Below are 14,982 nucleotides of genomic sequence, written 5' to 3'. Positions count from 1 at the left end.
TCAAGAGGAAAGCAAAAACAAAATACTGACGTGTTTGAAAGTACTCATTGCTTCCTCTCCTGTCGCAGTCCAATTGAACCTGTCCAGCAGATTAGTAGTGATTGCTGTCAGTGTTCCTCCTCCTCTGCCTCCTTCACCAACTCGATGTGATGGAGGACCTTCTTGGAGCGAACCCAGCTGAAGGAGTTGTCAAAGAGGATGACATCTACAGACAGACAGACAGACAGACAGACAGACAGACAGACAGACAAGTGAAAAAGATTCAGGGGTATTCACAAGCCAGACCAACTCAAGAACAGCCACAGCAGCAAGTGAAGGGAGGGGTTGCAACCTCCACAAGGAAATCATTCATGAAACATTATCTGGGGTAAAGATGCACTATTGCATTGTATATCAATCTGGAAATCGTTAACTATAAAATCTTGTGCGTTAATTTTGAAAGATTTCTGAAACAGTACAAACAAAGGTATAGAATTCAACTGTTCTTAGGGAAAAACATTATTGATGATATCATTGTCTGGTAAGTTTCTTTTCTTGTATATCAAAATCAAATAACCAAATACAGTTATGTACTGACCTACTACTATCTAGTATGCATTGCACTTTTATACTTTGATATGTTTTGTACTTCACATTTGTTGGTTGGGTTTCATTTTCACTTTAGCAACATGTTTGTACTCCAGGTTTACAGCTTGCAGCTTGTTCCCCCCTCCCCCCCAACTCTTGCTGTGACTGTTTCACTCTTTTCCTATTCATTACATTTTTGCTTTTTTATCCCGTTTGATGTTGCCTCCCTATTTAATCTTCATCCTTAACAGGTAGCCCCTGTGATCCTTGGGATCATCACTGGCCTACCTCTGTCTTTTGTCTGTTCACCTCCTTGCTTTTAATCCTCCTTCTTTTTATACCTGTCTGGCTGCCAGCCTTTGACCTCTAACCTACCCCTTTTGTATTTCTTTGTTCTGTGTCCCTAGCCCTTCTCAGACTGCTTGTTGTGTGTAGTCTCTATGTGTGTTTGCTTTACCCTATCGTACATGTTTGTAATTTTGCCTCTGGCAAAGATTCTGCTAGGATTGAAAGCTAGGCTTCTTTTGTCTCCCTTTTCCTATCACTTGCTCACCACTATTTGACAAGCAGTTTTCAGGAGATTTGTTTTTGCTTCATTTAGTATAACAATGCAGTTACACAATATATCTAATTCACCACAGTGTGGAGATTCATGGTGTAGGAAGGTAGCCAGGTTTTGATATATTCAAGAATCCCCATAACAAATTGTGTAGTCTTATCACTGATCTCTTTGTTAGTACACACACAGCTGAACAATCTTGACTTGAGTCAACTATTACCAATGAGCATGCGCATCAGTGCACATACCTGCTGACACGTGGCTGACAGATGCTATCTGCTGTTGTTTCAAATGTACCCAGGTGAGTACATCCATATTAGACCACCCATATTTCCCCATGCTAGTGAGCCTTTAACCTCCCTTGGTCTGTCTGTCTGTCTGTCTGTCTCTCTTCTCATTATGATAGACATACAGAGTGATAGATAGATAGATAGATAGATAGATAGATAGATAGACAGACAGACAGAGAGAGAGATAGATTGTGAGATGGGTGAATGGACATCCAGATGGATATACATATTTCTGCATTAAAGACAAGCTTCATTAACCCGTTGAGGATGGGCTGATTTTGTTACAACATATTTCCCATAGACACCTGCTCGAGTATACCTGGGACTAGACCTGGTCTTCATGGGGTTAATGAAAGACCATTGAAAGGAAAATTGGTCATACTCACATGTGCCTGGTTTGGTGCAGGAGTATCCTCCAATCTCCGGGACGATGTGACAGTGGCACCGTGTCTTCTCTACCACCACCTCCCACTGGTCCTTGGAGGCTCCTGGCTCCGAGTGATAGAACACGCCAAAGCCTATGTTGGCATGTCTAGTCATGAACTCCCATCTACAGACAATGTTACAAACAGTAAACAAGCATTCACTTTTAAAATTGAATAAATATGCAGTACCCATCACATACTGTAAGGATTAAAACCAGCACTGGCTGTCAGGCAGAAGCTTAATAGTCTAGTGGATACAACGCCTGTCTAGTAATAAGGAGATGGTTTGTTCAAATCAAACCGGAGTATCATTAAAACCCATCATGATGATTTTTTCACGGCTACTTTTAAATCACTAAATAGTTGGTACTTATTTACGTCAGTGAAGGGCAATTTGTCAATCAGCTGCAGTAACAAGTAATTCACATTTCTGAACACTTTGATCAAAGTAGTGAATGGAACATACAATCCAATTTTGAAAAGAAATAAAGAGTCACTGTAATCAAACCTGTATGCTGGAAAGTCAAAATAAAAGGCAGAGAAAAAACGACCCTGAACATGGACAATCTCAAGGGTATAAATGAGGGATAACAAAGCAGTTTGTTCCAAAAGATTCACATGCTTCAAAATACATGTATGAAACTAAGTCCTTATAAAGATATACTGTATAAGTGGTTATTTTGGCAAATTTCGCGAATCACAGTTGGATCGCGAATTTAACAACAAGCGAAAATGTCACCATACACTAGAGTAAAAATACATGCAAGATAGCGTTGGTGTCAATTCGCGAAATCGCGAAAATGTCTGTCACCTTCTAATTCACGAAAATATCTGTACGCGAAAATAACAGCTTATACAGTAAGATGAGCCTTACTTCAAACTTCAAAACAACAATGCAATATCAAAAGAGAACTTTAAGAGTGCTCACTTGAGGACATGGCCCGACCCACTGACTTCAAATGGCAGTTCAACCTTTGACCCTGGATGGACATGAATTTCTGTGAATCTGCTGTCCTGCATGAATTCATGTTTGAGGTAGTATGACTCAGGAACCTTCCCACCGAACCTGATCTGTAACATGATCAGAGAAAAGAAAGCACTCATAACAACTGAAACATCATTCATGCAATTATTCATGGACACTGATCCTGATGATGTAATATATAAAACATATTTTTGTGACTTGTCATCCACCCCTGAAAAAGGCCAATAGATATTGATTTCCCGATTTTGGTAGCTTTCAATTCTACACCCCGTACAAGCTTTCAATTCTACACCCCGTTCAAGCTTTCTAAAGATGTGTTAATTATCCCACTTTATTTCAAAACCTCCTACAAACCTTAAAACAAAGCAAGCCACCAATTAAAGACTGATTTGAGAAAGTGTTGCAGTTGACATACACTAAAGCATGAAGGAGACTGCAGAAAACACAAAAAAGCAACAAAAGTGTGTTTCTTTAAAAACAAAAATCAAATTTTAAGGCATTCATGGGCTTTGAAATTTGGACAGGAGATATTCATGACAATAAACCTTTAATTCATTTTGCAGCTTCCATTATTCTAATGTCCATGACTTAACATGGTAACAGCCACATACTATGAAGTTTGTTTTCGGAATAATGTCAAGGTAAGCTGGCCCAAATAAGAGATCCATCAGATTCAATACTATATGAAAATTCATATTTCCTTTATCATTGATGATTTAAAAACCATCCCACACACAAATTCTTCAGACATATTTTCAATAACGATAAAAAAAAAACTTTGACAAAAACACACAAAGTTACTTGCATTTTTATGTTCAAATACTCTTTGAAACAGCATATTGCTTCAATCTTTACACACAAAACACATATTCATGGCATGACTGATTTCACCTTTGACACGCAACGAGGGTCACCATCCGGGTCACAAGCAGTGCCTCCAAAATAGGCTGGGAGGTCTTCTCCTATTGCATCCCGTAAGACAGTCTGATAGTTCCCTGATTGTGAATAAAATATGATCAATTATGAGGCATGAGAGTGTGATAAAAGTCAACATAATAATGTGCACTTTGTGAATATCTAATTAGTTGAATGTGGTCGGGATAAAAGAGGGGAAATGTAGTCAAGATATTGTGGCTCATAGGTTACAATGACAATATTATACAGATATTGTCACTGCAGAGGTGTATAATAACAACACTATTGGTACATCCCAGCGACAAAGTACATTCTGCAGAACAATGCAGCCCAGACCCAGACAACCAAGGATTTCCATGTTTGTTTTGTTTGTACCTAGATAAATCGACAGCTGGATAGATAGATGGATAGATAGGGATATCATATGTAAGCTGTATATACCAAGGGTTGACACTAACTTTTTTCCCTGGTGGGCCATTCCAGCCACTAGTATCTTTAAATTGTGGTGGTCTGAAAAGAAATTGTATGGGTCCAAAATAAAGAGAAACATATAAATAGATTTTGAATCCTATTCACCTGATCGCGCCACCAAAACAACCTTTTTGGAAATCTGGTAGCCTGACATCAATTTTTAGCAGCCCATGGCTACTGCTAATGTCAAGCTCTGTATATACATGTGTACAAGTATATGGTTAAATAGATAGAAAAACCTGCAAGTCAACCCATCAAACATTGACCTTCCTTTCAACCTAATTCAATGCCCAACCCTCCCCCCCCCCCCCCAAAAAAAAGAATCTTAAATGTCTCAGCACAACAGATTAATGCCGCAGTGTACCTCTTCCTTCCATAAATTTATAAAGATCAACATGAACATAACATTTGAATGTTTCATTTAACCATTTGCCAAACAAAGTACATTGTACGTGACAATTTTTTAAAGTACTTCAGCTCATATTGACTGCAATATTTAAACAGGCACAAATCACTTGACATAATAATGAGTGTATATCATGTATAATGCGTTAAGTGTAAGAATTAATTCTTACAGGGTGTACATTCTATTTCTCTGTTAATAGATAATAAGCCTGGGGAGTGCCTTATCTTTTGTCTGCAAGACATATATTTACTCACTGTCGACTGCTGACGTTTCATTTTATGCTATGTTTGGGCAGCATGCACGCATAGTACAATGTGATTTTGAAAATCTTTTTCACCTTCTCATTAAATTGTTATCAGTGTACAAACAAAGTTAAATTTAACAGTAAAACAAAATGACAGCACAGTTTGCCACTGCATGCAGAGGCCATATCACAGTCATGAACCATCTCTGCTTGCTTGACTCTGAACTGTTTTCACATTATATATTGTAAGAGGTGCATTTTCTCTTAAGATAAAAATCAAAAGTGAAAAGCAAATGCATGCGTTTATTAAACTGCACAGTAGTGCAGAAATGCCACTTTTATGCATAATACGCAACTGAAAATTTGATTATCATTCTGATCTCCTGGTCTTCAATGACAGTGACTACAAGAAGAGCAATAAACCTGGCCAAGGGTGGAGTCAGAGAGTCAGAGTCAGAGTCAGAGAACAGTGAGCAATGTTATAGCACGAAGGTGGCACAGAAAACATACAGTTCAGAATGGGAGTAGAGCAGCTCATCAAACATTTGAATGAGTACACCATAGGCCTAATGTAAAGCACTGACCTCCGAGGATAGTGACTTTATTTTTTGTTTCTTCACTCAGCAATGGCTTGATGAGGTTGAATCCCAGTGAAAAGAAGCCTGGAGCTGTAAAACGAAACACAAATATCCTACTGTTACTAGCTTCACATAATAGCACTTACCAGGGATCAAATTTTATTTGATACTGAAGCTACAATTTACTACAGTTAACAAAGCGTGAGTATGAAATTTAGACGTTACACAAAATCATGATGACTAACATTTTAGGGCAATATTGTAAGGATGATAACCCCCCCCCCCCCCCCGAGATTTTGCGTCTTAAAACATATCTGATTAATATCGTCCTTTGTATTTATGTCTGATTTATATCAATTGATTTCTCTACTGTTATTCAACACTACACACAGCATTGGCACATACGGAACTAGCAAACAATCATGACTGGAACACACTACACCATCTGCCAAAAATGTGGTTTTCATTACAAGACACACCACACAAGGTCTTCAAAACGAAACAAAATTTCAATGTAACATAAGAAATCTTCTAGTCCCATGAACTTAGTTGTAACAGGAGTCCACTAGCTTATCTAAAAAGCAGAATGCATCAGCTAAGTTTGAGGAAAATCGGACAATTGGTTGAAAAATTGCAGTTATCACTGGATGAGAAAACTGCTACAGTTTGTGATGCCATGTATGTGCGATTATGTAATGAAATCATAAAGAGAATTCCACAAAATTTCCCTTTTTTATGAAAAGTGTATATTTCCTCAAACTGTTATTACGTATATTATTCCTCCTTTCTGAAAGAGGTAAGTTAAATGCTCTAGAAAAGTGAAAATATGTTGCATTTTCTGCATAATTATTACCTTTATCATTGCCCATACATGACGTCACAAAGTGTTCAAGTTTTTTCATCCAGTCATGACCACACTAAAACTTTACAAACAGATATCATTTGTAAGGTACTATCATCATATTTTTCTCAAACTTTGCTGACGTGTTCTACCAATATTACTGCACTTCCTCAATTCATATTATATATTTGGGGTTAACTCTGCTATAATATCAATGGCCAGCAGTACTGCTACTTTATTTCTGTTTTTTTTTTTTTAAATATATATTCTGCATACATTACCATTGATCACAAAGCACTTTTTCAGCATCTCTGGGTAGTGGGCTTCAAATATTGCGAGAATCAAATTGTATCTGTCGATGAAGGGCTTCCATATATGTGAGAGACCAACTTTTTGTAGGTCAAAGACGATCACCATGCGGTCCACACGTTTCTGCAGCTGTTGTACAAATGCATAAATGTTTGCATGCAGAATGAGCTCATTGCTAGGGTCTTCAGTTTTTGTGAGTAAAATAATCAATCAAAGTATGCTTATCAACTCCTCATGTAGGATCACTATGTAAAATAATGCTTTGAAAGATACACATTCATATGAGCATGAATTTATTTCAACTTTTTTTTTCAAAAAAAAAGGCAAAGACAACCTTTAAATAATCAAAATGAGGATGACAACTTAATATTAATCTTTTAAACATTTTTTTTTTTTTAAATAGAAGAGCAAAATGAAGAGATAATTAGGGAAAAATGCCCTCAGTAACCCTGGTGTAGAAGGTACTGGTATATACAATCTTAACCCATTGAAGACTAGTCCCAAGTATACTTGGGCAGATGTCTACGGGAAATACAAGTTATAACAAAATTAGTTCGACCTCAATGGATTAAACACATTGCAATTTCGAAGGTACAATGTAAATATAGTTTGTAAAAGGGGCTCCTTCCCCCAATGGCAAACATTAAGTACAATCAGATCAGGCGATATCATCATATCACACTGAATCTTTATGATACGAAGAAATCACTTGCTGACACACAAGAAGAAGCATGATTAATGACAGCCTTGCACAACAGTGTTATATTGCCTTCACACTCGGTGACTGCAGATGTTAATTACCATCACAGACACAGTGCCCTGGGTGCAGATTTCATGCATAAACTGTAATATCCTAAGGGTTGAATCCACACTGGTTGATGCACCAGAATTAAACATAGCACATCTTTGTACATTACATGAATGTGAATGTCCACTTTTTATGCTTGCAAGACACAGCATTTGTTTGGTCAAATTGCAAACTGACCACTACAGACTAAAGACTGTAATACTAGCAGTGCAGAACACCCAAATTTCAAATCCGTATGTCCATTTTGACCCAAGTTCATGTATGGCAACGCTGGGAATGATTTGCAGGGCCCTAGGTAACTAGAACTATATTATGTGACCTGCCATGACCTCTGGGATCAACAAAGTCACCAAATATGATTCTCTGGTGTGGCATTTTAAAAATACTACAGATTGCGGGTATAAACGTTCAAAACAGGACAACAAATGAGATGTGTTATCATGAAAGCCATACAATGTCATTTTTTTCCCGTTTGTTTAAGGCAGATACAAATTTGCCAGATGCTGAACTTCAAATCAATATGTAATTGTCCTAGTTTATTGCAAAGAAAATATCTTCTAAAGAAAGGATTAAAAGTTAGAAGATTGTAATGTTATATTGGAAAAGTCAGCTTTACATGCATTTTTCTTCTTTTTAAGATTTCTGACTTTGTATGGGTGACATGGTGATGCACCACAGATACAGGGATCATAATTTGTTTTATTTCATTTCCATAATAGCTGCCACAAAACAGCCAGCCACTCACTGGATTAATGCAGTTTTGAGAAAAATGGGCTTGGAGGAGATTAGGTATTCAAATGTAAAAGGTCTTTACATTTTGCTTGGCTTTAAAAGCTGCAACTTTATCAAAGTAACTTGAGTGATAAATCACAGTTTTATTACCATATCAGGATGCACTGCAACTTGTCAATGACAAAACAATTGAACTTGCTACGTCTGTGAATGTTCTCAGTCATCCAGGTAAAATAAATCATGAGGTATATAGGTAAATCTAGTCAATTGGACTTACTTACAACAAATTGCTGCCAAAGATCAGTCGGCCCAAGGAATTGTCCTGGAGAGGGCATGAAACATCGCTATTACAAAACACAAGTAAGCCTAGTTGACTAGATTTAGTGATGTACTTCATAATTGGACTTATTGTTTTTTCTCACCTTTTCTGTTTGTGATCTCAGGTGGCTCAGAATATCTTCACAGATGACAATTTTCATCTTCTTTAAATCTCTTGGTGTGCTGGAGAGGACGATGCCTTTTGGATCGAAGTGACCAAAAGGTTCGTACCACACTGGGGACCCTTCCTTGTCATAGCCACATAAACCACCAACCATGTACTTGTCCAGGACCTACAGAAAATCATCAACGGAAAAATGGAGAAAAAAAAAAATTAAGCAAAATAAAAAGTAGAGCTTTTCACATTACTAGAGTTATGATGACATGCTGGGTAGATAATTGCAAGGTTACAGAGCTACTTATCTTCTTTTTTTTTCTTTTTTTTTGAAAAGATGGAAAAAATCAGTGAAAATGAGAACAATGCTTGTCTAATAATATTCTATTGTACAAAACTTCATAAAAAGGTGCTTCTCTTTTATAAAAGAGATTTCTTTCAGAGGAAAAATATATGAACAAAGTTTTCCCACATGATACGACCCTAAATTCTTCAGCTCAATACACTATGTTCTGTACTAGATCACTGTCATTAAAGGGACTGTACAGTACTGGTTGAGGTAGGGATTCATGTTTTGAACATTCCTAACTGAGATAGTGAGAAGCCTCTTATGAAATATGAAAGAGCATGTAATTTTAAGAAGGATTCAATGTTTATTTGATGAAAATTGGTTTTCAAATGGCTGAGATATCCAAAAAAGTGCTAATAATAAAAGGCGACATGCCCCAACTTTATTACCATCTCTTTGTTTCACCTTGTTTTTGGATATCTCAGCCATTTCAAAACCAATTTTCATCGAATAAACTTTTGATACCCCTTAGAACCGCATGCGCTTTGGCATCTCATACAGTGGTTTCTGAATATCTCACAAAACGTTAAAAGCTAAATCTTCACCTCGACCGGAACTGTACACACCCTTTAATGTAATTTAGGGATAACAAAAGCATTCTGGCTTACAGTTCAAGTCTTGCATTGGCAATGAGTTCCACTTCACCGTTTATGACATCACTGAAAATGTATAAACTTTACCTCAGGAGGTTGCCAGTTGTCCACTAGTGATTGCACATTCCACTCTTCCCTGAATGATATATGCTGGAGAAATAAAAGAAAGAAACTCTTATTCAGACAGTGAAAAGAAAAAGATGTGTCTTACACACAGAATACAATTGACTTTTCACTTTCAGGGTATAAAGTGGGACAATTTTCTCTTTAAAAAAATAAATAAACCCTTTCAAGTGTGCCTGACATTAATTATTGCCTCAATTTTAAAGGTAGAGTGGTATTGTTGTTAGAGATTGACATTGCATCATTCATACAGCTACATGTACACCACACCTTAAGGTTCAGTTGATCTGTCAAGTTACTTCACAAGACTGATATGGGGTTTTCAGTGTTTTTCCCCTTTCACTCTCACAGTTAATGCAAGTTTGTGTTTGTGCGTTTGTTTTTTAAGTCCCCTCATTGATGAAGTCTGATGACTGCAACATAATCACAAGTTTAGCTATTGGTAGAAATTTTCCAGTGCATAATGTTGATACTGGATGATCTTGTTGGAAATTTCTATGGCAGAAATTAAAATAGACTCCACGAAACTGCAAATGGACAATAAATTACATCTACAATGTATGCCAACTTACGCATATTTTGCCATGTGCTATATGATGTTACGTAGTACTTGACATGTGCTCTACACCAGCAGCCTCAAAGTGGGCCATATGAAAGTGGACTTTGTAATCAAAGCTAATTGCTCTCTATGACAACAAGAATAACTCACATCTCTGAGCATCTTCTCTGCTTTGTCGACATTGAATCCTCTTGCTGTAAAATTATAAAAGCAGTAAAATAGTCTTTGTTACAAAAGTCAAGTACATGTATCCATGAAAACACACCAACCAAAATTCCATTACTGTACAGCATGATTGGTACCAGTATATCATGATAACAAGTTTTCACAAGCTACTGCATTGGCACTATGCTCATATGCAGGGGCGGATCCAGGAAATCCATAAAGGGGAGGTGCCTTTACGAAATTAAACAGTGGGCGCACCCCCCCCCCTCCATTTTTTCTTTTTATATATTTTGTTTTAACAAAAAATAAAGAGGGGGTGCGCACCCGGTGCTCCCCCCTCTGGATCCGCCACTGCTATGAAATGTCAATGCTACGCTGGTGAAAAGTGTGTTTTAAACAAGAATCAACAAAGGATATTTAGAAGAATAAAAGCAAAAACAAAAAGTTTGGTTTGATTCTTGGCATTTACTTTCCTAGATGCATACAGTTTCTATTTGCTTGAAAACAAGCAATTTTAAGGGAATTGTAGTTCTTAACACGGCATCAGCCTGTATCACTGTTCACTTAACATTCAATAATAGTAAATCAAGTGTCTATATGTGATCCAGGAGAGAACTTTAGGTATTTCGCATCACATCTATGATCAATAATTTTAATGGGTTTGAAAAAGAAATAAGGGAATGTTTGAGCAAGAAATATTTGCACAGTATGGCACAGAGTCTAAAGGTGGCATACACACTGTATTGATGTCCTAAATCATTATTTTTGACAAAAATGAGAACATACCCCGTAGCCATTTCAGGAGATAGTCATCACCAGACTCTGGAAGGGAGATGCCATCTATCCTGGATTTCAGCTGGACGGAATCAATGGAAATCCAAAACACAGTTTAGAGAGCAAATTAGACCAAAACTCTAGATTAGTGACGGGATAGTGTTGTTAAACCTAATTTGATTGGGATGACCATCAAATGGGAGGATGGGAAGTCTAAATCTACTTCTCTAGGGTTCTAGACTTCTAGAGTAAAAGCCTCAATTTTCGGACACTTAAGTTTTTTTGCAATATTTATTCAACTCAAATAATACTCCACAAAATTACATCTATAATAATGTATGTTAAATATATCAACCTAATTTTTCCCAATATTGATTTTGTTAAACAGATCATAAAATTTCACAAAATCCCCAAATATTATGACCTTGACAATTCCCCAAAATTCGGACAGCGTCTCCAAAATTCGGACACGCGCGCAATGTCAATACGCATACAAGGCCGCTGAAAAATCCATGCGTGCCATACCTTGTTGGCGCAAGGTTGCATCGGGGATGCCGCGGCACCCGTTCGTGTCCGAATTTTGGGGACTCTGCACTTGCATTCAGCCCCTGTACATTTACTCACTGCATCGGCACGTACGGAGATTTCGTTTTTCTTTTGTGTTTTTGAGGATACCATCACACTCTGAGCTTGCGATAAACGAAAAATCTCGCAACAGAACGGCGTAATTTTTCAATTTTTAGCACTTTTTCGGCGACCCCGATTCTTTACACGGGACCTAATTTGCGCGCGCTTGGAAAAGTTGCAGCGATTCCGCGTTTTTGATGGCAAAATTTGGGATTTTAGATGGATTTTTGGAGGTGACTCAGGCACTTTCCTGTGGTGAATGAGTGTGCTAGTATGTGAAACGATGTGATATGCTTGTGTTGTGACAGTCCACTTTGCTGCCTTGTGATAAGTGGTAAGTGTCCGGATATTGGAGGCCGGCCGAAAATTGGGGTTCTAACGTTAGATACTCTACACTTTTTTAAACGTTCTGCAATCTATCAAAGTAGCTTCTTAAACATCAAAATAGAATCTAGCGTTAAAACTCAAATTTACTGTACAAATTAGTAGACCAGAAAACTTAAGATATTTAGGACACTGTATTCATACACAGCTGATACAAATTGGACTTGCTAGATTTCTAATTTGTTCTAACGTTAGGGAAAAAAAAAATTCTCCCTCCGTCAGCGCCATCAGTCCTCACGACAGGACAGGTTCTAGCGTTACACTTTGTCAGTTTGTACATTCGAATAATGTTAGCTAGACGAGGTTCTACTAGGAAACCATCTATCGTATCGGTATCGAGATGTGATACTGATCATACTGAGACACACTAACGTTAGAATTTGTTAAAAGGAACCTAATAATACGTAGCACTAAGTCAAGTGATAACGTTAGGCGCGCTAGGCGCTAAGTTAGGGCCTAGAAATCAACACTTTATTACAGATACACAGATAAGCATATATGGGACTACAGATTGACACTGCGTCGTCTGTTGCCTTGCCTTAAACTTTACCTCAGATAACGCTTTTGATTGAGAACTGCTCAAATCTCCAACGAATCCACTCATCCTGGAGAGGTTACTTCCGGCGCTGTATAGTGAAGAAGTAGATATTCATCAAACGATTGTTTCTGTCGTTTTAGAGCCAGCGTACATCATACCCCAGGCACCATGAATGGTTTCTTTTTGACAACAATATAATGATCACCCCATCTCTCTGACCTCTCTGCTCATTGACCCATATCTACGGACAGCTAGCTGGTCATTCGCTCGTGCGTGTGCGGCGGTGTGCTGATGCCACAGAACTTAGTGGCTGATGCCTCATCCATCCATGACGTAAGAGAAAATGTTCCACTTATCCAACACTTAAACCGCAGAAACCTGAAAAATAAATATGTATTGATAATCACTTTAAGAACGTCACCGACTTTATCAAGTCTCTTCTTACTTTATTTGCATGATGGTGTGCATGTGCGAAAAAGTTTGTCTCAATGCGATAGGTTCTAAGTGGTTCCTGTAAACAAGTGTCCCGCTGGAAATAGAATCCTTAGAGAGGATTTTATCCCGAAATACACGGGCGCCACCTCCCTGGGCAATGCAACGCCATGAGCAGCGTTCTGTAATCAAAGAGATGAATAACACAAGGAACATTATACATGTGATATACTTATCACCCATAATAAACGAACATATAAACGTATATACTGTTACAATATGTGTCTCTCTGTCTGTCTGTATGTCTGTCTGTCTGTCTGTTTCATAATAATACTACATAGTAATCACATCTTCGATAGACCTTGTTTGTCTGTATGTACATGTATGTTTTATTATTGAATCCATTTACCTAACATCATATTGTAGCAAAATAAGATCACATTATAGAAAACTAAATATGGTATACAAGACTGTCCCAGTGTGAGAGACAGCCAATAGAGCATGGGTGAGAGAGAAAAGGGGGGGGGGGGGAGATAAAAAGAGGGAGGGGGTAGCGATGGAGAGAGAGCCAAGGGAAGGAGACAAGAAGGAGGGGGAGGCGGGGGTGGGAGGGAGAGAACACTGCGAGACTCGGACGAGCTAGCTGCTTCGATCGAGTATCAAAGGAACAAGTGCAGATATTAGTATCTTACTTAATTCAGTTCCAAATATGGAAATGGGGCTATGGGGTGCACGGAAGGTGTTATTTAGACAATGCCTCGTTAGAATTCAGTTCAATTCAATTCAAATGAATGTATTAGGAATTTTCTGCATCCAATATACATTTATAGGGCCTACAAAATAAATGAAATACAGTCATTTCTGATTGTTTACAAGACAATAGTATACAGGGTGTACATCCGAATATAAAACTGAGATATACGTGCACAGATTTAAGAAAAGAATAAGAGAACACGTCAATAAATCTATTGGGAACCACTCGGGATAAAGTGAATCAAATGATCTGACTGAATTATGGTACAAGTATTGGGAGTGTGAATGCAGAAGACTGTCGTCAAATAAGATAAGACAGCCTTGAAAGAGAGAGAGAGAGAGAAAAAAGAAAATGGGCAAAACATACATCTTGTATGTTTTGCCCATATCTTGAATGGTATATATCAGCTTTTGTGATTTACTGCGAAAAGCTGCGATCGTAAACGTGCAAGGCCAAAAATATTCCACTTACATCAACTTGACTGACCTTTCGCTAGATAGATGTTCACCTTCCATGAACTTAGAAGTCTGCTTGGTTAATACAAACATGCACTAGTTGAATCATTGCTTGCCATAAAGCCTATTCTGGCATTCACTTTGGAAGTGAAGCTGCTATATTAACTGACAGAAGTTAGATTAAAGCTTTGATATCTATACTTTGATGTTCAACAAGCTATAGTTTAAATCGCGTCATTTCAACGCTGGTATACAATGTATTTCCTTTTATTATAATGTTGAATCTTATTTTAGTTTACACTTTGTGCTCGAAAAGTTGCATTCATTCTCGAATAATTATATGAGTATTGGTTTAATCTGCTCAGTGTCTATGCCGCATCAAACATATTTAATAAACCAGAACAAAACCTGTGACACAAGAAATATATATTTCATCATTTTCACACATCCTTACCGTATTGTATATTCTCCACGATGCCAACTATACTTACTTTCCTGTTGTATAGACGATGGTTCAGGATCTCAAGGAATACTTTTGAAACGTCTGAAATAATATGAGGAGGTGTGTGTGCTAATTCTGACACTGATTTTATTATATCTGGTATAGAACAGTAAAAACAAACGTATAACCGAAGTGCTTGATTACAAGTCGGAAAAAAAAAGTTT

At 37.6% G+C, this 14,982-nt stretch overlaps 1 protein-coding gene across 1 annotated transcript; it reads right to left on the bottom strand.

Annotated features, from left to right (window-relative positions):
* Window positions 1-107: 107 nt before the first annotated feature.
* Window positions 108-12,836, bottom strand: LOC140227797 (SEC14-like protein 2). Its single transcript, XM_072308193.1, has 11 exons — window positions 12,688-12,836; window positions 11,139-11,208; window positions 10,338-10,381; window positions 9,593-9,655; window positions 8,553-8,741; window positions 6,563-6,719; window positions 5,447-5,530; window positions 3,718-3,821; window positions 2,770-2,912; window positions 1,803-1,966; window positions 108-205 (listed from the first exon to the last, which is right to left on the bottom strand). Exons 1-11 carry the CDS (start codon window positions 12,739-12,741, stop codon window positions 108-110), a joined length of 1,170 nt encoding a protein of 389 aa, XP_072164294.1. The 5' UTR covers window positions 12,742-12,836.
* Between the last annotated feature and the right edge of the window lie 2,146 nt (window positions 12,837-14,982).

Source organism: Diadema setosum, chromosome 4, assembly GCF_964275005.1.
Source record: "Diadema setosum chromosome 4, eeDiaSeto1, whole genome shotgun sequence".
NCBI lineage: Eukaryota > Metazoa > Echinodermata > Echinoidea > Diadematoida > Diadematidae > Diadema > Diadema setosum.
This window is presented reverse-complemented; position numbering and strand designations above follow the sequence as displayed.